The 22759-nt window shown below is 43.0% G+C and overlaps 4 protein-coding genes across 15 annotated transcripts in view; 2 read left to right on the top strand and 2 right to left on the bottom strand.

Moving 5' to 3' along the window:
• LOC130522868 (RAS guanyl-releasing protein 2) overlaps nt 1–9237 on the bottom strand; it is a 31725-nt gene extending 22488 nt beyond the window's left edge. The window contains exons 1-2 of one of the 4 annotated variants that reach the window (XM_057027663.1): nt 8878–9234; nt 8113–8397 (exon numbers count right to left, since the gene is read on the bottom strand). The gene's annotated coding sequence lies outside the window, so the exon portion shown is untranslated. Of the gene's footprint in view, nt 1–8112; nt 8398–8877 lie in introns of all 4 variants that reach the window. The other 3 variants (XM_057027662.1, XM_057027664.1, XM_057027661.1) reach the window with 3 other exon arrangements.
• Nucleotides 1–19029, top strand: part of epdl1 (ependymin-like 1) — a 119445-nt gene extending 100416 nt beyond the window's left edge. The window contains exons 1-7 of one of the 2 annotated variants that reach the window (XM_057027671.1): nt 15716–15723; nt 17441–17523; nt 17635–17669; nt 17762–17896; nt 18235–18421; nt 18502–18589; nt 18711–19029. In XM_057027671.1, coding sequence (XP_056883651.1) covers nt 17457–17523; nt 17635–17669; nt 17762–17896; nt 18235–18421; nt 18502–18589; nt 18711–18846 — 648 coding nt within the window. In that variant the 5' untranslated portion in view covers nt 15716–15723; nt 17441–17456 and the 3' untranslated portion in view covers nt 18847–19029. Of the gene's footprint in view, nt 1–15715; nt 15724–17440; nt 17524–17634; nt 17670–17761; nt 17897–18234; nt 18422–18501; nt 18590–18710 lie in introns of those variants that run through there. The other variant, XM_057027672.1, reaches the window with a different exon arrangement.
• Nucleotides 9756–17342, top strand: alpk1 (alpha-kinase 1). 6 transcript variants are annotated; one of them, XM_057027652.1, is made up of 14 exons: nt 9756–9901; nt 10368–10564; nt 10667–10821; nt 10892–11090; nt 11173–11232; nt 11334–11420; nt 11498–11574; nt 12290–12385; nt 12459–12563; nt 12748–14323; nt 14741–14888; nt 15034–15196; nt 15627–15813; nt 15898–17342. In XM_057027652.1, the coding sequence occupies exons 2-14, from the start codon at nt 10450–10452 to the stop codon at nt 16101–16103; spliced, it is 3174 nt and encodes a 1057-aa protein (XP_056883632.1). In that variant the 5' UTR covers nt 9756–9901; nt 10368–10449; the 3' UTR covers nt 16104–17342. The 6 variants fall into 6 exon arrangements, with proteins under 6 accessions (XP_056883632.1, XP_056883637.1, XP_056883636.1 ...); XM_057027656.1 differs by having other exon boundaries at nt 9854–9901; nt 10412–10564; XM_057027654.1 differs by having other exon boundaries at nt 9855–10060; nt 10412–10564.
• Nucleotides 19030–20992: 1963 nt separating the features above from the next.
• On the bottom strand, nt 20993–22619 carry cskmt (citrate synthase lysine methyltransferase). 3 transcript variants are annotated; one of them, XM_057027670.1, is made up of 2 exons: nt 22468–22619; nt 20993–21995 (listed from the first exon to the last, which is right to left on the bottom strand). In XM_057027670.1, exon 2 carries the CDS (start codon nt 21976–21978, stop codon nt 21316–21318), a length of 663 nt encoding a protein of 220 aa, XP_056883650.1. In that variant the 5' UTR covers nt 21979–21995; nt 22468–22619; the 3' UTR covers nt 20993–21315. The 3 variants fall into 3 exon arrangements, with proteins under 3 accessions (XP_056883650.1, XP_056883647.1, XP_056883649.1); XM_057027667.1 differs by having other exon boundaries at nt 22448–22604; XM_057027669.1 differs by having other exon boundaries at nt 22473–22600.
• Nucleotides 22620–22759: the final 140 nt, after the last annotated feature.

The raw sequence follows: 22759 nt of genomic DNA, 5'->3' as shown, positions 1-22759 counted from the left end.
AAGAATCTAAAGTTGCTGCTTTTGGGGACAAATGTGTTGCCATGACACAGCAGCTGATATGGTTCAGTAACGGAATGAACTCACGGAAAACAAAATTGAGCCAAATGTTTTATTTTCTGGTGGATTTTATCTGATCTAAAATTAGAGGCTAACAAAAATTAGAGAATCAAATTACCGTAATGATTTTGTTCCTTAATAACAACCTTCACCTTGCTTTCACAATAGTCATGAATTTAATTAACTAAAATAGTTAATAAATACAGAGAAAACTAGAGAAAGAATAGTAAATCCACCCAGTCTGAAGGTCCACTCAAGGTTTCTTCCTATCAAAAAGGATTTTTTCCTTGTCACTGGTGCTTGTTGGGGGTCAGGCCCTGGGTTTCTGTAAAGCACCTGGAGACACTCTTGACTGTAACAGACGCTATACAAATAAAGTTGAATTGAATTGGATCCTTAGTGAATTCAAAAATAACTAAGGTTTGAAATATATCTTGGGTATTTCTGACGCTTCAACCAATTCATTGAGTGCAAAAATCTTATATTTTGAGTAGAAACTACAGTACTAGAAGCTACTTTGCCAGATTTTTTAAAGAAAATGTGATTTACTTAAATAAATAAAAGGGGAAAAACATTAAGCATACAATGTGAAAGGACAGGACAGACAGAAGGGATAATAAACAAGGAAACCCCTAAAAGGCTGCAAGTAAAAAGAGGGGGGGGACAATTTATTTTTAGCAAAAATAAAATATATATATCAGTTTGATGGCAAAATTTGATATCCTGTTTTAACTTCAGTGTAGCTTCATCGAAACCCAAGCCCACTTCACAGAAAACCACAAATGACTACCACGACATGTCTACAGAATATGCGCAAACACAGCCACATTAGCAAGAATGAAGTGAAATGTGAAGCCAGAGTGTCAATTTGTTGCAAAATATCATTAAGAAACATACTAGTGTTTACTGGTATTTCAGGCTTGGGATTGTGTAAGACCTCACAATGAGGAACCATGGCAACAACAGTCCAGCCACACAACACAAACGTACGTTCTACTCATATAGCAAGTGGACAAACCAGCCAGTGAAGTGTTATTTAAGAGCAAAAGTTCATTTAGTTCATTAGTTCAACGCTAATTTCTCCTCCTTTGCAGTTTAATCTGGTGCAAAAAAAAAAAATTAAAGACGCCACCAAGTGTTTCATCATTCAGGTGATGATGTGCACTGAAGGCAGCACAGGGGTGACGCTCGAATGAATCGAGGCCATGGAAATCTGCTTCATGCAGCCCCGTGGCGGCATATTTTTAATGGCAGTTGTAATATGGTGGCCCGGCATCAAGAGCACGAGAAGGGAGTGAGGAGTGTGTGTATGTCCATTGTGTCTCTTCATGGACTCTTCCACTGTGCTATCTGTAGTGCAACATGGTGGGCGGACGCACTCAATTATAGGCTTCACAAGCTGTCTACAACACACACACGTGCGCGCACACAAACACACACACACACACACACACAAGCTTGTGCTGCTATCTTCGTGAGGCCTTGACATTTATATCCATTCCATTTGTTCAGGATCCAAGCCCGTGTCCTAACCCTGACCCTAAGGGGAACCCTAATTCGCAACCTCAATCATAGATTTATGTTAAATGGTAAAGCAGTGGACCCAGCGTTGGCTCAATAATTGGCCGGACCACAGAAAATAGCGATTTTTGCATTATGATAGCATACTATAACATAGCTAATCTACTTGCAAGGTTTTATGGGTGACTTGAGTTTTTTTTTGTTTTTTTTTAAAAAAAAACAAGAAACCAACTGTCAATTGTTGGTGTTTTCAACAAAAGTCCTTCTGTCAAGAAACTGTTAAAGAATACAGAACCACAATGAAAATGATGCGGTTTACTAGACATGATGCAGCGTGAAGTGTGACGGGAGGAGTGCAGAAGTCACCAAGGCGTGTTGTTTTAGACAGCTAAAAATAAGCACGGCCACATTTGCAAAGACACCTGCTGGTCGTTTTTTTCATTCTTCGCATCAGCTCAGGACAAGTAGCTAGCTTGCGTCCCAGAAAATAGTGAATTTGTTGTTGAATAATCCCACTTTATTATAAGTTAAATATCAAAAATTGTACATGCCCTATATGGGCCATATGCTGGGTCCTCTTTTATCATATTCCCTCACCAGTAAAGATTTAATCCGCTTGATGTCAGCCTGGCACCGCAGCACCGGCGTATCATCTTGACATCCATCATCCCGCTGACAAGAGCTATTTGTCGCGAGCCAACCAAGAAATGGCACAGTCTGAAATAACCATAACAAGTACACCTCTTTCTGTTTTTTTTCCCTTTAACACCTCTTCACACGCTCTCTCAACACCGCACCTTCCAATATTGTTTAATGTCGAAGCGCCCGATAGACTGTTGGGTAGAGATTGGGTGAAGTCGCTGGTTGCCAGGTGACCAGCAGGGCCATTGATCAGACAGATTGGGGGTGGATCAGGGCGCAGCGGGGATGAAGGGCTGCTGACGGGTGCCTGGACAGTCCTAACAACTATTTATCTACAAATAAATATAGGACCTTTTTTACGTGCTGATTACATATGCGCATATGCTCTGTCTCTGTCTATTGTTCATCGCCTGTAGAATTTTTCACAGGAAAAAATGGCAGATCAATTCAGGCACCAAGGTGGCGGAGCTAAAAACAGAAACTGCCGCATTGTCTCCGCCATCATTATCGCAAGAGCGACAGCAAAGGAGATGGAGTGTGTGAGCCCTGTCGTGCAAAAAGTCAGCTGCAGAAGGAAGCTAAGCAAAGACGGTGACTTGATAGAAGTGAAACCACTGTAGAACACCCTCCACAAATCCAACTGGAGCTTCAGTCATGTCCAGAAGCCTTTTCTGTTACAAAACTAAGAACATTGACACCTATTTGGTTATGGATTTTCCTATAATTGACTCATTCCAATGCTAATTAATATGCTGAGCTAAGCACAATCCTGAAACACTCATTGATTTAATTATACTCTCTCTTCACTGGTAAAACAGGATTCATTGATGTTTTCCATTGTGGCGGCATTTACTCACTTTGATTCGCTGTCAGGCAAACAAGCAAACTTAATCTAATTACTCTGTGTCGCACAAAAACATTGAAGGGAGCTATCACTATCATGGTGGCCTTGCCGTACTTCCAATTCAATAGATTTTCTTTTTTGCAGATGTCCAACTTGATAAGAACATAAACGGGTGATGGATGTTTCTTCAGACAGGTGGAACCTCTCATAATTTGTTCTGTAAAAAACACGTTAATCTATATTACCTAATAGTTTGATCAATAAGTGATTACGACCAATCCAAGTATACATGTGGGCCCTCTTTGTGGGACAAGACAAAACAATGCACTGACATAAATTAGTTTGCAGAAAGGGGTTTTCATTCGCCAAAGCTCTTCTGGCTTAAGGTGCGTCAAGGCGAGGTAACGGTATTAGCTCTACAGGGCATCCGACATGGTATGGCCGCACGGTTTTCCATTTCATCATGGTGCCTCTTCGACATGGTTGGAGTCTTCATAACGAGGCCGTCTGAAACTCTTGTGACAACCAGTCCGTTTTGTAAAATAAAGAATCACACATTGCTGTTGCTGGATTTTAAAAATGGTGGATATGAGTTTTCTGGAATGCGTAGTTCTCCTGATTCGACAATGACATCTGTCCCCTGGCCACAGCATTACCTGACCGATATTTGCGTAATGGTACCTACCCGGCTCACGTGGAACTACTTTTGTCGTACCTGGTACCCTAAGCCTCCAAACCGTACCGTGTAAAGTCACACTGAGTGGAAAAGCAGCAAGTGACAGAGGGGTTCTGCTGCAAGGACATCGGTGACACCAAGTTTGTGCCAAATTGCTGAAGGACTTGGGCTTTACAAAGGTTTTGCACGTTGCTTCTCAAAATGAACATTTCATATTGCGACGCCAAATCTGTTTTACAGTTTAAGTAAGGCACAATAAGTATATATCTCCCTCTGCCGTGCCTTATTTTCCCAAGATTAAAAATTCATACTGGTTTGACTACTGACTTGACCATACATTCATAAATGTAAAGTTGGATCTGCTAAAGATATCCACAACCACTCTCACTTGCACTTAACACAATATTAGAGTGTTTGGAAGGGCAGTGGGCTCTTTTAGCTATCTTGAGAGCCTTAAAAGGCCATTAAGGCAGAATTCAAAAACATGTGCACGCGCCACTTCTACATATTACGCAAATGCTGCCCTTATCTCCCTCTCGACACATCAGGAAGTTGTAGTAAAGGTGCCGCATGATAGGACCAATAGTTCTCGAGAGGAGACTTGAGGTGCTGGTGACAGGTTCTATTTACAGACGGTGTAGTACTGAGCACAGGAAAGGGAACGTTTCCTTTTCCCTGAACAAGCAGAATGCCCCGTCAGTGGGAAGGGGGGTCGGGGGTGGCTGCAAACTGAGATTAGCAAGCCACATTTGCTCCTCAGGGGGAGGAAAGCAAAGATAAAGAGGGAGGCAGGGAAACAGTAAACACTTGCTCAAACATGGATTCTTAAAAACAAGCATGTGTAAAAGAAAATGTAGTTAGCACAGTCCTGTAAGTAGTGCACATCCTTGTTATAAAGTCTCCCACAATTGGATGTTCACGACAAACTGAGCAGATCTCCTGTTTTGCAAGAATACTGTATCTGCCCCCTGGACTCAACAGGGTTTCATTGTGTCAAACGGTTTTTTTGGTTGGTTTCTTTGCTCTGTTTTATGCTGAGGCTTCCTGCTCAAACGTCTGTCTTCTCACCAGATGTGAAAGTCTATTTCAAAACAAACACCGGAAAGGCGTGGTCCTACGCAATGCCGTTGCAAACACACATGCACTTTGTTTGGAAAATGAACTTTCACATTTCTTTTTTTAAAGTGTTTTCTCATATTTGTATTCCCTTTTATTCTCTCTTTTTGTGCTGCCTATTATCACAAACAACGTCCTGCTCTGAAAAGCTGCTGCGTGATGAGTGAAACATGAAACCGCAGGACACGTCCTGTAAACTGTGACAAATTTTCCTCTGCAGCAAAATGTAAAAGCCTGTTTCACACATGTCGCTCGGTCCAAATATTCATGACAGAATATATTAAAGTCTGAGTTTGTTGCTTTATGACTTTATAACTGCAGTGCTGGTGTCTGGTAAATCACAATATTACACAATATTTCAATATGATCTAATCTTAGGTAAGGAAATTTCATGGGTGGTATAGTGGTTACCGCTGTTACTTCTCAGGAAGAAGGTTCCTGTTTACCCCTGTGTCTGCATGGGTTCTCTATTGGTACTTCAGCTTCCTCCCACAGCCCAAAGACATGCTTGTGATTAAGCTCCAGGAGATTCCAGACAGGCCTTATAGCCCCTTCTCCTCCTCTTTTTACTGAGACTGATCCTGCTTAAGATGTCTTCTTTTACACTGTTGCCTCAGGCTCTGAGGTTTTGAAAAGCACCTAGAGACAAGTTTGATTCTGACAGCTGCTATCAGGAATAATAATAGTACTAGTAGTACTTATGATAATATTTTTGAAATTTGAGCTAGAGGAGGATCCAACCACATCATTGCCCATCATCATCACATCAAATGTTTTAAAAAAACACATATTGTTTTGATGAAGACACTTTAGACAGCTCACTGAACAAACTCATGCTGAGAGTCATTTTAAAGGTCATATCATTGTTATGTGCTCCTTTTTGATCCGGCATGTGTTCAATCCTGGGAATACCCCTACTTGATTCTGGTGAGTAATCTATGATTAAGAGCAGTTGATTTATAACAAAATGAAAATTGAGTGACTAAAATAATATACCGCACACAAAAGGAAAATTATTAGGTTTTCAAAATAGGATGAGCAATCACTCGCAATTCTTTCATCTGAACAAAAGAAAAGCCTCCAGTGGTGCAGGAACCGAGACCCAGCCCTTGGAACAAAGAAGTAAAACCGGGCACCTGCAGGAAATCAGCCACCCATGAATAGCTTCTGATTGGTCAGTGCATGCTTGAGTTGATCGAGTTATTTGATTAACCGCCACTTCCTAAACAGTAAGAGTCTTTCTCAACCAGAGTCACATTACATGTTCCGCGTTCATTATTCCTGACATTTTTGCCGCAGGCCACATGGGCAAGTGCTCTTATCTCTCGCAGGTTCCTGTTTATTTATCTCTCCCCAAAGCTAGCTTGTATCCCTGACAACAAACACCCCAACTTCCTGTCTCAATGCAATGTTTATGCGGGGTCACAAATTCGGACTGCTGAGAAGAGGATGGGCACTCAAAAGGCATACATATCTTTTTCTAATATATGTGTAACACATTATCAGGCTCCTCCATGTCCGGAGACTAATGCCAATTGGAGAGGACCAGAAAATCAAAGAGGGAAGCAATAATACTTGTGTTGTGTCTGCCTACATGGCAGAAAGGAGGTTTTTGGTTAGCCAAAGTACTATCTCAACTCTTGGTATTCGTTCGACACAGTTCTGATGCAATGCCTGGATAAATTAAATAAATGTGAATAATTTCTCTTTTGTTTTTGTATTTTTCTGTTACCACAACAATGAAAAGAGAAAATTGGAAAAATATTTGTCACATTTTTCGATGTGATGGAACTTCAGCTCCTTTGTGATTAATCTGATTAACTTTTTAATCACTTTATCAGCCGTGACTGTAAATAAAAAAATCCACCTATAGCAATTATGGCTCCTCCTGTAAACCTCTGTAAAAGTACGTCTGCAGCTAAAAGCAAGAGTTGCCTTTCCTGTCAGATTCTTTAAGCACCACTAACACCAGTGATAACTGTTCAGTTCAGCTGTATTTGTATAGCATCCAGTACAATCAAAATTGTCTGTAGGTGCTTCACAGAATCCCAGGGCCTGACCCCCAAGCAAGCAACTCTGGTAAGGAAAAACTCCCTTTTAAGAGGAAGAAACCTTGAGCAGGACCCTGCTCACATGGGGGACCCTTGCGCTGATGGCAGGCTTGGTAAAGAAGAAGAGGAGATCAAAGAAGGGGGAAGAAATAGGAGAGGATCTGACACACACCGACAATGTTGCTTTGCTTATCTTTTCTATAACCCTACAGGGTTTTCCTCTTGTTGGATGTCAGTTACGGATTTTGTCATCTCATCCAAACCCACGTCGACTTGTACCTACTGAGCAGGCAACGATCAGCTGGAAGCTGTTGTGATTAAGAACAGTCGATTGTTGTTATCCCCATGTGCAACCCAAAATGCTGGCGCTGGTAATTAGCAGCGTCTTACAGCAACTGGGATCGAATAAAAAGGGATTTGCTACTGGAGAGCGAATAGGTTGCGAGAGCATTGGACTGTGAACTGCAGTGAGGGCAAATAACCCAACACTGTCAGCTCTGTGCAATTATTGAAATTAGTTTCCCTTTTCTACACCGTCTCCTGGATTCCCCCTCCTATTTCCTCCTGTCTGTGCTGCCGCTGTTTGGTCCTTTGGAAGCGACAAGCAGCAGCCATGCACAATAGATCCAATTACTGTCGTTCCTGGCGAGTGCAACACTGCGGCAGGTGGAGGTGGGACGAGGTGATGCTAAATATCAAGGGTTGTGTCTCCCGAGGAGCCAAGTAATTGCACTGCGGCAGTGAAAGAACGGAAGACGAGTCAGGGATGCAGACTTTTTCTTTTCTTCAATCTCTTGTGCTTGATTCCGATGCGCCTTAAAATTACTGAAACACTTTCAGCACCTTTCTAAGTGCCACCTCCCTGGTTGGTCACAACGTAGGCAATGCTCAAATAATCTCTGGTAAGACCAGACCGTTGTCGTATTGATTTGCGTCCATGCTCTCCCGTGTTGTCTGAAGCAGAGCTGGGAAAGCTTTGAAAATCAAACAGGAACTACTCCATCAACTCTCATCACGCACGCAATAAAAAGATATTAGCGGCTCGTAAAATGCTGCCAAGGCATCCAAATGCCAAGACAGGCTGTCGAAAGCCTACAAAACAAATCCCCCTGAGCTGACTGACTGCAAAAAAAAAGAAAGAAAACATGGACGAGAGGATAAGAAGAGAGGCTGCAGAGCAAGTAATCAGCCTCCCTGATACTTACAGATGCCTCCTAATCCCTCCTGCTTTCAAGACGGCAGGAGGAAATCACCTTGAATTACTACAATCAGACCAGCGGGTGATGACAGGTCTGGCTGAATGAAAATAAAGGTAATGGCACAGGGTTGACCTCTTTTCTTAAGCAGTCAGGGCTGAGTCACGTTGAGCTGGGAGGCGGCCCTGTTTGTTATCCTCCAGTCGTGTAGAATTATCATCACCACAAATGCGCTGGCTGGTTATTAGCGGAGCTGCTCAGGGGCCCCTTGATTTGCCGGATGGCGGTGCACTTCTGGAAGCCGTAAGCCACAAATCGAGGAAACAGAAGTGAAAAGGTTCAGCTTTGGGTACAGGTTACTTGTGAGGAAACTGACTTTAGCTGAACATCTTACAACACACTGTTCTCTGAGTGTAATTTTAGGAATACAATCCCCACAACTCTGGCCAAGTGATGCTTCATTTCCTGACAGACATCTCTAAGGCTCGCTCCAGTTAGCTTATGTACAGCAGACAGGCCCGTCTGACATAATCACGTCTATAAATCTTGCAAAGCCATTTGAACCTTTAATGAATCTCCGTTTGGGTGGTCAGGGAAGCGTTCTGGAGCTCTCCCACTTCTGCAATCATGAAACAGTTGAGCAAACTGCAACTCGAACACAGATTAAAGAAACATGCACACAGCAGCTCGTAGTTGTCAAGGACGGCACCATGCATTAAAATGATCATCAAGTGGCCGCAGCGTGCACTAAGTGCAGGGTGACACAGTTCTTACCTTTAGAGATTGGAGGGTCCCATGCTGCGCGACAGGAGGCGAGTTGCTTTCTGAGCAATGAGGCGGAAAAATATCACCAGCGCCACTCGAACTCCTGTTTTCCCTTGGGGTACGTTGAGACAAGCCGATGGTCCAAAAGTACTCATAAGAACAAGTGTGTTCGCCTTATACCTTTTTTTTAAAATAGCTCTTCTTTTTTTACCCAGGGGCGTGTGCGCACAGACGCCCCTAATGCGCGCTCGTAAGCAAGTTGGGGATGTGGTGTGTGTTGGTGCAGCGGCAGAAGCAGCTGAACTCAGTCATCTGGCTGCGTTTGGACCAGCGTGTCAGCCATCTGCTCGTACTCCAGCTGTGCGAGCTCACCATTCTGCTGCAGAGCCACAGTCCCGCCTATTGGTCGCATCACAGCAGCGCCACATGCGTATCCACATGCTGTGTGTGTGTGTGTGTGTGTGTGTGTGTGTGTGTGTGTGTGTGTGTGTGTGTGTGTGTGTGTGTGTGTGTTGTGTGTGTGTGTGTGTGTGTGTGTGATTAGGGTTCTCGATTATATTAATTACTGCGTTTTACGCTTGGCAACCAAAGATAAAAGTTAATCCAGTACGTTTTGTCATTAACTCAGCTTCTCACATCATTGTAAAAAACCGGTGGCCAATCTCAGTGAACCCATGGGTGACGCTTATGTGCTTCATTATGACAAATGAATTTAAATATTTTACGCACGGTAACAAACGGGAATGCAGTGGTATGTTTTGATGATGGGTTTATGTCTATCGTTCATTTGATCTTATTCCACTGAATGGCTTGGGTTCGTCCGATTCTGATTTAAAATATAGAAACTAAATATCAATAAACAATTTTGTAATGACGTAAAAAATTAATTCGCCTATAGAATGACAGGGATTTTCGTTCTGTGGGCACCTTTATTAGTGCTCTAAAGGTGGAATGGCCATTTTCCTACACTCATTGAAGTAAACACGGCTGTCCTGCCCAACCAGGAAGCTGAGAGTGAAATGAAGAATTCACGGTAAACACAGGCATAAATGGTACAATAAACGCGTTTAAGAACTGAATTAGAGACGATATTTTAAAGCTGATGTTACCGTTCAAAGCCGGGAACTGTAGCAAAAATGCGCGTGTAACCACAAAATCAATTTCGCTACTTTGTTGTGTGGTTTCCTCACAGGTAAATTAGTTATGTCTATTTGCCATCCTGTAATATGCCAAATAGTGTCCCTAAATCATGTTATCCTACGTAATATAAAAATACATTGACAATAATCTCATAAGCTAAAGCGAAAAGTTGCATTTTATTTCATATAATGTGTATATATATATATATATCGTGAATTATTTGTAAGCATATAACTTTACAATTAAAATGTACTTTTACATCATAAATGTATTTTCATTTGAAATCATTGTTGATTATGAATATACATATAAACTGATGTATAATTTGATAGCATTGACTTGTCAATGTCTATTTTAAGTAAATCTGGTGTCTTCTCAACAACACGCTGGTCGCTTCATGGAGTTCCCCGTATTAAATCAAGTGGGTAACTGATTCTTACAATGGCCGATCAAGATGCGGGAGATTTACTCGAGCAGTGCGTCAAATTACTGGAAACGGCCTCTCAGTCCAGTCAGCCAACTGAGGCAGAGCAGCTGATCTATTGCAATAACAGAGGTCAGTCACAAGAGGATGCTGTTTCACCACTCTGATCTGGAGCGAAAGAAAGCCGTATGCGATTCACATTTGGGGTTAAGGAGATGCGCGTGTTCTTCACAGATTTTCTCTGCCCAGAACTGGCCTTTCTCCTGCAGGATGCGGTAAATATGAAATGGCCCTTTGTCCCAGAGAAGTGGCAGTATAAACAGATTGTCAGCCCCAATGACAAAACCAATCTCAGTGATCTCATCGGAAAACATCTGTTGCAGCTACTGGTAATAATCGCAGGTCGTATTGGCTCGTTCCTTCACCCACAGATCCGTAACCTGCAAACTCCATTTATAGGCTCTTCTGAAGACTTCCATTGCAGCTCAGGAGGCATCCACGGCACTGGCTGTGGTGTTTCTGGTTGACCGCTTTCTTTACTGGAAGGATGAGTCTAGCCGGCTGCTGAAGATCACCAAGCTGCTTCACAGGCGTAGCCCTCATACACCTGTGGCCCCTCAGTTAATCATAAGACAGGCCAGAGTTTACCTTAACTCTGGTAAAATCCAGGCTTTATTTCTATAAATTATACAATATATTTGTTTGCTGTGGTTATTTGAATTTGTTCATTATCCCTACAGGTAAACTACAAAAGGCAGAATACATACTGAGCAGTCTCATTTACAATAGTGGAGCCACAGGTAAGGAAGCCGTTGCTATTTTGTTGCCTGCAGTAAGTGTTTGTTTTCATGCTCAATACATACATTGAAACAAACTGTATTTGATTTTTTTTTTCCTGCAGGGTGTTGGGTGTATCATTCTGAGAGCGACAGGGCTCTGGTACAAGCTGTTAGTGTCCAAGTGCGCGGAATGATCTTGCAAAAATTAGGTAAGAGCGGTTTTATTGAATCAGAGCTAACACTTGTTGCAGAGACACGCTAACACTGTAGCTGTGTGCTGTTTCAGGTCTTTGGCGAGAAGCCGCAGAGTTAATCTGGGCGTCTCTGGTCGGTTACTATGCGCTTCCGAAACCTGATAAAAAGGTAAATAAGCTAAACAGCAGAGTTTTGTAATAAGGGCATCTGAACAGAGATACATCATATTTAAAATTCTTATGAAGGATGTGGTGAGATCTGTTACTTCACCACCTGCAAAGGAAGCAGCTGTATGAAATGTCTCACTGAGTGCTTCCTGTCAAACAGCTGATCATAACGTCCATGTCTGCCGTTCAGATCATGATATACCTGGTTTAGCCACGGAGTTCCACAGGGTTCTGTACTAGGACCAATCCTTTTGCACCTTCTAAAAGCTTAATCATTTGGAATCTATTATCCAAAATATAAAAAGAAGGAACTTATAGAGTGTTTTTTAACTTATATATTGTAGTTGTGTCTGTCTGGGACTGGGCTGAGAGGGGACGGGTTCTCAGTTCCAGGCTCAGTGCCAGCAAAACATGGTGTTTTGGTAGTAGGACACCTTCAGAGAATATGGAATTATTTAATAATAATGCTTGTGAATATTTTTGATTCTGCGTTGATATTGACATGTTTTTTTCTCACCTTGCCTTGAAATTTCTGACAACCCCCAAGCCTTTAGCTATCAGCAAGCTCCCTGTCCGGGAAGCTGTTAAAAGATATTTTTCTTACCGCTGTCAGTCAGACTTTTGGGTTTTTGTCAAGCGGATTGCGACAATTGTGATTATAAACCGACTACATGAATAAAGTTAAATTGAACTAAATGGAATATCCTCCTCTAAAGGGTATTGGAACCTCTCTTGGCTTACTGGCCAACATATTGGTGTCAATGAGTGATGAAGACTACCAGGTTTTTCGGACCAATCCAGATATTGATTTGGTAAGTGCATGCGATAAAACATTGCCTCATATATTATTAGATGAGCGTCCTGACTGTCACTTTGCTGGCGCAGTCCCTGCTCGGCGATAGGAGTCATCGTCTTCTGTCAGCAGCCCAGGCGGCAAAGATGGCGGTGGTATACAGCCAGTACACCTCCCTTTATGTGCTTACGAATGCGGTGAGATGGACAGAAGAATCTTCACATCCTAATTTTTGCAGGATGAGACTTTTTGGTGTGGTCACTGTGTCACTTCTCTACCCTCTGTTTCATGTTTATAGCCATGCAGCACACACTTGCATTCCTTTCTCATTGAATTATCCAGAGATGTGAATAAACAAACCCAGACCTCTTCTTCCTCCAGGTTGCTCAAGGCACCTGCTTGTTATCCTACAGTTTCTCCATGGAGTGTCCCATTGCTAAGAGACAGTCATTCCTCCTGGAGGCCCAAGAGGCCTTCACAATTGGGCTCCTCACCAAAGAGGAGGGTGAGCTGGTCGCCAGTAAGCAGGAGCTTCACACCTTCCTCAAAGCTGCCTATTCCCTTGCAGTCACTCACAAATGGCACGGTTCACCCCCCGAAACCGTGGCGGAGGCTACCAGAGCCTGCCTGAAAGCCCTCGCTCAATTTTATGACTACGACTCAGATGCCCAAAACAAAGACGCCCTCTGCGCGGAAATCATGCACCTGATTGTCCAAGTGAAAAAACTGTTGATAGTGGAGCCTTTCAAGAGCTCAGAGCCGGGGTCTTTTATCCCAGACGGCTACGGAAACATGGAGGACACATCGGTGAATTTCACTCTGGAGGATTTCGCTCGAGTGATGCGGAGATTCAAGCGGTATCACGCTTCACTCTGTGAGGCAAACAACAAGTGTAAGAGGACGGGGGATGAGATGGATGGGACGAGGGTATGCATAACTGCTCTGGGTACAACTGTGGAGGCCCTCAACACAGCCCACTGTCCCGAATCCTCACCGGCACGACCACAACAGAAGTCTGAACTCTGCGCCACTTTGGGAAGCACAGAGGAGCTGGGGTCCTCATGGCAGAACTTCCCAAACTTTTCAGCGTCTCCTGCAAACAAGACCAGAGCCGTTGATGGGCTCCAATGCATTAATAATAATGCCGTAGCATCTTCCACTTCGAATGAAGGCAGTGAGAAGATCAAACTGGTCCAAGCTGGAATTGAGACCCTCGACACAGATGGGGCTGCAGTGACCGGTGTTGTCAGGGTACCACAGAAATCCCCCAGAGCTGGAGAAACCCTTGAATCACTATCTCAGCTGGTTTTGAGGACGTCTTCCAGCTCCCTCAGCGGCAGTTTTAATTCGCAGTCATCATGGGAAAAAATTGACTTCTGTTCCCCCACTGCCACAAAACCATATAGCTTCTCATCCATGGGAATGGTTCAAAGGAATAAATCTGTAGACTCGGATGGAAGCTTTCACTTCCTGGAAACACTGGATTCTGAAAGCGCTGATTCAGCACAACATCATACGTCCAGCAACCACACATCACTAGGTCATTTTAGAGATCTGTCCCAGCCGCAACTGCTGGAGAGTCATCATGCCATTTCACGCGACTCAGCATCCGTAAAACCGGCTCCCGACGCTCCCACGAGCCTCCAACCCCGTCCAGGACAGTTAGCATCAACCGAAATCTCCAGTGAAAGCTCATTCGAGATGCTGCAGGAGGGTCCGATTGATCGCAACGACGGGGCTTCTCAGTGCGAAGAAACTGCCCCTGGAGAGCGGAACCACCTGTGCTACCACTGCATTAATGGGGGCGCTGCGGCCAGCGCAGTTCCAGAAAGACAGTACAGCTTGTCGCTACAGGATTACCAAGCGCTGCTAGCCGGGGTTTGTCACCAATGCATGCTGAAGAGATTTTACAGTGAAAAAATACAGTTCAAACTCAAGGAATACAGAACTGCCTACAGTAAGTGTGCATTAGCATCACTGCCCATAGCACAGGTGCATTATTGAGGTACAGGTGTGTGTGTGTGTGTGTGTGTGTGTGTGTGTGTGTGTGTGTGTATATAGTTGGAAGAGTGTTGCCATAAACTCTTTTTTCCATTGTTGAGTCTTTCCAAAGATGTTTTTCTGGGTCAGGGGCCTAATTTAGGGGCATGCATGGAAGAGGTACAACCAAGACAATTTCAAGACAGAAATGACCATTTTATTAAAATAAAACATTCCCCAAACCACCAGGCTGCATCACCCCTGCTTTACATCCCATTTTTCAGCATGACAACTTCACTGAATTAGCATCATCCGACATTTTTTTGGACCACCTTTGCATAGTATTGCACATACCCAACTGATTTCCCCAAATCTGTGTGTGCTTTTCGATTAGGCGCCCTCCATTTAAAGTTTTCCAAAGCCACTGGACTTTGGACTGCCAAGGAGACCGGCGTCTACGTTGGGGAGACTATGGGGCTCCAGGGCAAGCAGAGAGCTGCAATATGGCTGAGGTTTCTCCACCAGGAAGAAAGATTAAGCAGGTACATGGATGTTTCATGTATGTTCTTCTCCTCTTTCTGTCCTTGCCCCTCCTTTGACAGGAGGTGGCAGGCAGAGGGTTTCTATGTCAACTTTCATGGAGGCTATCAGTTGCTTCTTGCTTTAATTTCAATTTTATGGCCTCAGTTATGTAGGGAAAGATTATTTGAAGCCAAAGGAGATCCAGTTTCACCTAAACGACGTGGAGAGGCAGATGACAGCGCAGCACTACGTGACAGAATTCAATAAGAGCCTCTACGACAAGGACGTCATGGCCCAGATCTTCTTCATTCCCTCGGAGGCGCTGCTGGTGAGGCTGATACACAAAGACCAAACGGCTTTCAATAATAGATACGGACTGAATTCCGGCAGCAGGCGTTGCATTAAAATTAAAAACACTTATTTTATGTAGCACTCTGAATAGGAGGCCCTGCAGATAGACACACTTTAGACACAACAGGGTGCAAGTTAGCCCGCAGCTAGCCAGGAGCGTTTTTTGATTGAAATTCTAATAGAAGCCCAACACACCCTCTAGTTGGTAGTTATGTAAGTTAATGTTGGACATTGCAATGCAAATAATTGGAAAGAGTATTTTTTAGCTATCCTTTGGCCAGAACTGGAATAGAAACGACTGCATTGAGCATTATGGAACACTTCCTTTTTATCACCATGTTTATGAGCATTCAGAGACAAATATGGATCTTGCACACACATAACATCGCTCATTCGGCTTCCAATAGATTTTAAATGGAAATGAGATCGTGGGGTGCGTCACGGTGGAGCCCTTCATGCTCGGAGAGTTTGTCAAACTGACCAACAACACGGGAAAGAAGGACAGGAGTTTCCAGGCTACAGATTACGGACTCGCTTTCGGACATTTCACTTATCTCCTCTCTAGGTCCCAGGAAGTTGTCGTCGACCTGCAAGGTGCGTCAAAGGTGTCTCTGATCACCATCAGGGAGGTAGAATTTGTGCGATCCTGTAAATTACTATTATTTTTAATTGTTTCAGGATGGGTGACAGCTAACGGCAAAGGGCTGACCTACTTAACCGATCCTCAGATTCACTCCACCAAGACTCCCAAAGGTCCCTCTAACTTTGCTGCCAGAGGCCTCCAGTATTTTTTGGACGAGCAGCACGGACCGGAGTGTAACAGCATTTGCCAGCTGTTGAAACTGCCTCCGCTGGTTAGACAAACATATGTTCCCCCACACTAACTTACAGGAAGTCAATAATATTTGGGTTGGCTGAAATCGACTACCCCATTTTTGCCTTTTTTGCCTTTCTGGCTGATTTTGCACATCAAACATATGCCAAACTGTTTGCCTTGTTCTTGTTTAATGCCTTTCTTATTGGTATTCAAAATTGAAAGTCAATGCTGAATTTCATTCATGAAATCCTAGGAAGTTGCATAGAATTTCACACGGAATGTTTTCTTGAAACTTGAATGTGCAACAAAATGTCAAGCTGCATTTTGATATATTTTGAAAATAATCGATGTGTTTGTTTTATCATATAGCTGTCTTAATAAACACAAAATTTTAAATTTAATTTAAATTTAAATTTTGAAACCACCTTTTTTGTCTTTATACTATGCTTTTTAGTAGCGTTTCTTGACATTTCTTTTTCATTATTATTTCCATGCCCATCCGTGCCAGAAAATGATTAAAATATATTTCTAAATATGTTTAAATACATAAACACATATGTGGTAATCACATTGGAAATAAACATGCAGCACTGATTGATTTAGTATAAAATATTCCAAAAGAGGAAGTAAAACCAACGGCAGTGCAGACTGACAGCTGACAGCCCATCAGGTGACTCTGACTCACCTTTGCCTCGACCTCAATAGCATTGAGGTGTGTGTTTATTGCTGGCATCTGTTTAAAATCTCACATTTTACAGCTACGCTTTAATCATTTTCACTACAGCTTTCACATGTGTGCATAATTTAAAAAAATCTCTTTCTCTCCATATTTATATATATATACATATTATTTCTGCTATTTTCCCAAAAGTTAGCTCAAAGGTACTGAGATGGCTTTTTCCATCAAGTTTTATATGAGATCAAATAAAATGTAACTGTTGATACACAAATAATTTACTTTGAACCTGTATTACTTGCCCAATCAGGTTGTGTAGGCGCTGATTACACAGCTCAGTCATATGACAGTGATGTAACTCAGTCATTCTTGCATAATCCTCTCCAGTTACTCATAAAATCTAGTCCTGGTTTTTGACCGACCTCCTTCTGATCGCATAAACAACATTTTTCAACCTTGACCTACTGGTCGTGTTAAAACCGGATTGTACCACTGTATGTTGCTTCAATTGCAAAGTCATTCGAGCGAAGGACAGAAAAATGATAACGTAATGGGATTTCCCCCACTGTCCACACCTCCATTTATCAGCTTTTTATATGATTCCGCTTTGAAAGACTTTTAGGGTTGAAAGCGAAACACGGAACCTGGATTTCTGAGCTGCAGCGACTGTGTTTATAAGGAAGGGAGGCCGTTGGTGAGCAGCACTGATTGCGACTGCCTGGAAAAGAAGTACTTGAAAAAAAAATGAAAGTTTTCCTGGCTTTAACTGCTTTGCTGGCAACTTGCCTGGCACAGGAGCCTCATCCATGCAGTAAGTAGAATAATTTACTCCGTTCCTACACCTAGTGGGATTTATTTGGAACACAAACAGCGCTCTTAGTGTTTTGCTGCATCTAATGAGGAAGTTTGTACTTTAACACAGGGAGTCCACCTCTTCTGACTGGAGAGCTGTCTGTGGTAGGTGTTTGTTTAAACAAATAAAAAGTTGCTGTGTTAACCAGAAGCAAGAATCCTATAAGGGATGATTGTTTGCTTTTTTGTTCCTCCAGTCCACACAAAATGAGAAGCTGTGGATGTTTGCGCGGTACGAGTACGATGCCCTGGGACAGCGGATCCGCATCATGGAGTTCGGCACCTATGAGAACAAAACCTTCACCTTTGATGCTCTCCTGCACTTCCGAAAGGTGGTCCTAGGAGATCTATGACTCCTGGAATTGTCTTATCCAAAGAAAGCACACGTTTGGTGTGATATTTCAGTGTTAGAGCGCTTAATTTGTTTGATTATTTATTGTTTGTCCCATAGTTAATGTCTTTTAAACCTGCTCCTGCAGTTTTTATGAGCTCCTTTGAAAAAAGGCGCAGTAAAAATAAAGATAGATTACCTGTAATTGGAAGTTTAGGAGCATGCGGTGAACAAGTCCAAGTAAGATAAGCATTAAAGGCGCCCAAAGCGTACTGTGTTTTATTAGTAAGACGAGGAACTGGGCCATGGCTGCACTCTAAAACTCTCGTTATTTTTTAGGGCATCATGTACGAGATTAACAGAAAGAATAAGACATGCAAGAAGTCGCCGCTGAAGACCGACTTCCAGCCCATGTCTGTCCCAAAAGATGCCTCCCTTCTGGGGCAGGCCATCCTCGGAAGTTCATCTGCACCCGGACAGGGACTTCTGGTCAACACCTGGATGGGAGACCTGCCCAAAACAGGAGGTTAGAGAGCAGGCAGCAACTCGGGCTGCACCTGTCCATCCTGGTTTGGCACTTAAACTCGCTCTTGTTGGTTCCAACAGGAAAGTACTTGATGACGTTCACTGAATTCGGATGCATTCCCATCAGCACCGCGTACCAGACCGGTAAATTTGGATGGTCAGTCACCAGGTGAGTTCAAATCTGAGGACTTATCACATCTCTGCACCCCCCCCCCCCCCCCACACACACACACACACACACACACACCTACCCTTCACCCCATTCCACTCGTCCATCTCTTCTTCCTCAGCTTCTTCAACAACGTCATTGGGATCACTGACCCGGGTCAGCTCAACCCGCCCAGCTTCTGCCCGAAAGAGGACACCGAGTTCGACCCTGAGGAGGAGCCCAGAGATTTCCTCAGTCTGTTCCGAACAGCGGCCTGAGTCAACACCTGCTAGTTTTGATTCTTATTTCAAACAATCCATCCATCTTTCCCTCTTGTACCATTTTTCCCTGAACAGGGTCATGAGCAGTTTTAGGAATATGGTTTTGTGAATGTAATCAGTCAGTTAACCCTACCGGCTCTTTTTATGGCAGCATAAAGAATAAATGCATTTTTAAAATTCTGGTGATCTGACCATTGGCCGTGATTATTGTGTACAGAACACATTAGACAACACACTATAAAATTCAAATTCACTCCCATTTAATTCAGCTTTATTTAGAAGCCGCTGTTGGACTCAAGATTCTCTCTACCCGGAGTTTGATCCCCAAACAGGCAACAGTAGCAAGGAAAAACTCCCTTTTAACAGGGAGAAACCTTGAGCAGGACCAAGCTCACATGTGGGGGGGGGGGGGGGGGTGCTCCTGCTGATTATACATTTAGTAATTTCTCCCAGCCAGTTAGTCACGGAAACAGGTGCCAGAAAATCAAAATGCACTGTGACACATGACCAGTTGTGATTCTTCCACCAAATGTGGCCTTTCATAGTTCACATTCACCAACCTGCTAGTCTGGTTGTGGCACTTTAACTTTTAAACCATTCCTCTTTTTTGTAGCTCAATAGAGATACCCTGCTACCCAGTTTGGGTGTGTTCCTGTCAACACTATGTTCTACACCTGCAGAAGTCAGGGAATTCATGTGTGTGTGGGGGGGGGGGTAACAATGATAGGACAACCTCAAGTTGAGTGTGTGTATTTTTCACTTTCTGCACCGTTTTTCCTAGACCTGTTAATGATTGTTAATGAGTATAATGAAAATACTTATTTACGGATGTATTTGAAGATTCCTTTTATTTTAGAAGGTAGCTCCTTCCTCCACTTTTGTATCACGTGATGCCATTTTGGTAGCCTCTTCCTGTCACATGACTGTCACCTGACAAGCATGCGACGCGTTTCGACCATTCAAACAGAAAAAACACGGATTCTTATAGTGTATTTGTAGTTCGAGCTTTGTTTTTGTAAAAACAACAATAATAATATAACAATCACAATGATGATGGTTTTTCAACAGTGCGATTGTCGATTGCTTTGTGTGAAGGCTCCAGCCAGGAGGAGGAAGAGGAGCCCGAAACCTTCTGGGGTGTGTAATGGTGATTCTACTGGACCTGAAATTAGTCGTTTACAAAAGGCTTAACGTCGCAGGTTGCTTTCTTATCCATATTTTTAGTCGGCTCGGCTAAGAAGTGACAAAAAGATGGTGTAAAATGACCTGGTAGTGACTCGTGTTGATATTAGTGTGTGTGTGGGCGGGCTGTTCGCTTTTTAAGGTTTTGATTTTTTTTTCTGTTTTTTTAAGGAAGACAGATAATCGAAAAATGTATTGTTCAAATTGCATTACAGTCGTTTCAGGGCTATCTTACTGTCATGTTTCAACATCTATCTGGGACCAAATTACGAATCTGGAGATTTGAAACAGAATATGAGTGACAGGAATGATTAATGGTTATAAATGCACTTGTCAGAGTAGTATACTTTAGTTGTTTTTTTTTAAGCACTGATCAGCCTTTAAAGGTTTTGATTTGATCCTTGAATATCCTTGGAGTTATTTCAATCTGCTAGAATAATTTTGTTTTAACACTTCTGCTTAAGGGACAATTGTGTGAGTCTCTGCAATCATAGACATGTTTATTTTCTCCGTGTGAACAGTTTAAGTGATACCAAACTGATAGTATGCAGTAGTTTACAACTGAAGTTACATTTGCTGAAGAATTGTTTTTTTAATGATGTATCAGTGCTGTCTAAAAGGTCTGATTCATTGAGTGCTAATAAACTTTCACTTTGTTAACTACTTTGTTTTCTTCTGCTGTTGTGAGTGCATGATCTATTCTGGCTGTCTGTGGGTGGGGCAGGGTGATTGTGGGGTTGGGTGCCTTGGTGCTGCCTTGTGCTACCAGGGCACCTTCCATGTTTTGTCTGTGCTGGGTCTTGAACCAGCAACCCTTGGTTCCTCAGCCCAGTCTGCAACACACTGAGCTCCCACCACCCTTAACCACGTGTTCTTCACAAGTCTGGTGCACCAGTTGCAGCAGAAAACAAGCTCATTTCAACAGTACAAGCCATTAGTGACAAAATGACATACAAGCCTATATAGAACCATTATTTATTAGTTAATATTTTGTTATATGATCATTTATAATCCACCGACTCAATTCTTTATCGAACATTTAGGATGCAGGTGAAGAATCGAACCAGGTCTGGTGGTTGTGACACTGTTTGGTCGCTAGGTGTCACTGTTTAACAAGGACTAAACTAAAAAAAACCATTCTGGAAACCGATTGATTGATGTGTTTAGATTTAAATCAAAGTCACTTGCAAATTTGGGGGTTTTTTTGCATTTCACTGAATTAACACAACTGTGCCCAGAAACATGATAATAGAAACCAAAATGCACGTTTGTAACTGATTCCTGCTACGAAACAGGGTCAGCGGTCACCTGATAGCAATAATACGACACTCCTCTTAGTACCCCGACCTCTTGCACCCCCACATTAGCTGCAGAAGCAACCTTCTGCTCTCGCACCGCAGTCTCTAACCACAGCAACCTGGCATCAGGGTCCTCATCCGAGAACTGGAGCAGAACCCCTGAGCTCTTCAACACCTTTAAACACTGTTGAAGCACCAGCTCGGCCTTCCCTTTCCCTTCCTTAGCCCTGAGCAAGGCATCTGTGGTCCCCTTGTCAATGATGAGGTCTATGCTGCTGGAAGTGAAATGCTTTTTGAGCTGCATACAGTCCATTTCTGTAAATTCGAGCTCAGACGATGGATTTCCAGGTTGGACGGGCTTGGCTAGGACGTGGTCCTTCATCAGCTGGACAGCAATGGGAGAAATGTCAGCGCAGGTCACCCGGACAGGTAGAGAGGAGCGTCTGTAAATGCAGGGCCCTAAATCAGATGTGCCACAGCCGATGTCCAGGACATGGAGTGAAGCATCTGGCTGGGGTCTGGACTCCAGACGGGGCATAATCAAATGACGGACAGCGTCGAAGCTGAAGAACCACTCAAAGTTCTTAAAGGCAGTGGTGCTGCTGCTGGTCTCTGAGTAGAAGCGGTCCCAGGTTGCTTTCTTGTCCATATTTTCAATCAGCTCCGCTGAGAAATGACAGAGATGGTGTGATGACTTGGAGAAATGACCTGGTACTGACTCATGCTTGGTTTAAAGGTTTTAATTTTTTTTCTGTTTTTTATCAAGGCAGATAGTCCAAAGATTTATTGCTTTAAATTGCGAATGTTTTTAGAGTACAGTAATGCGTTTTTAGGTTGTTTTTTTTGTTGTTGTTGTTGTTGGGCTGGCTATCTTACCTACATGTTTCAACTACTACCTGTGACCAAATTCCGAATCTGGAGATTTTAAACATAGCATGTGAGTGACATGAATTAAGACAACATTGTATATTTACAGCTAACCCAGTGCATGGCTAGCTAGCTAGCCGCTAGTAACAAGCGTACTAGCTATGCTAGGTATGCCGAGCATAGCGTGCATTAACAGTTTAGCGGTATTTATCGAGGATTAATATTAAGACAGTTCACAGTTATAGACGCACTTGTAAGAGAACTCCTGTACCGTACACAGGCTGTAAATATCCTGCAGGACCATCTCACAGACTTTGACAAAGGTGACATGTTTCCTCTGACTTTGCCGGTCTTCCGGGGGCTGTGACAGAGCTCTCACTCCGACTTCATTTCATGGTGACATTTTTCGTTTAAATGACCTTCAGGAAAAGAGCATCTGTTGCTGTATGAGACGATCTTTGATGAAAGGCCGCATGGGCTATGTCGCGTTTACGGTTCTTTTTAAAGTCTGTAAATTGTACAATTCCTAAAGAACGTTTTGTTTTGTCCCCGCTATATTAAAT

The sequence above is a fragment of the Takifugu flavidus genome, chromosome 3 (genome assembly GCF_003711565.1).
Source record: "Takifugu flavidus isolate HTHZ2018 chromosome 3, ASM371156v2, whole genome shotgun sequence".
Lineage (NCBI taxonomy): Eukaryota > Metazoa > Chordata > Actinopteri > Tetraodontiformes > Tetraodontidae > Takifugu > Takifugu flavidus.
The sequence above is the reverse complement of the archived record's forward strand: the minus strand, read 5'-3'. Positions and strand labels throughout refer to the sequence as shown.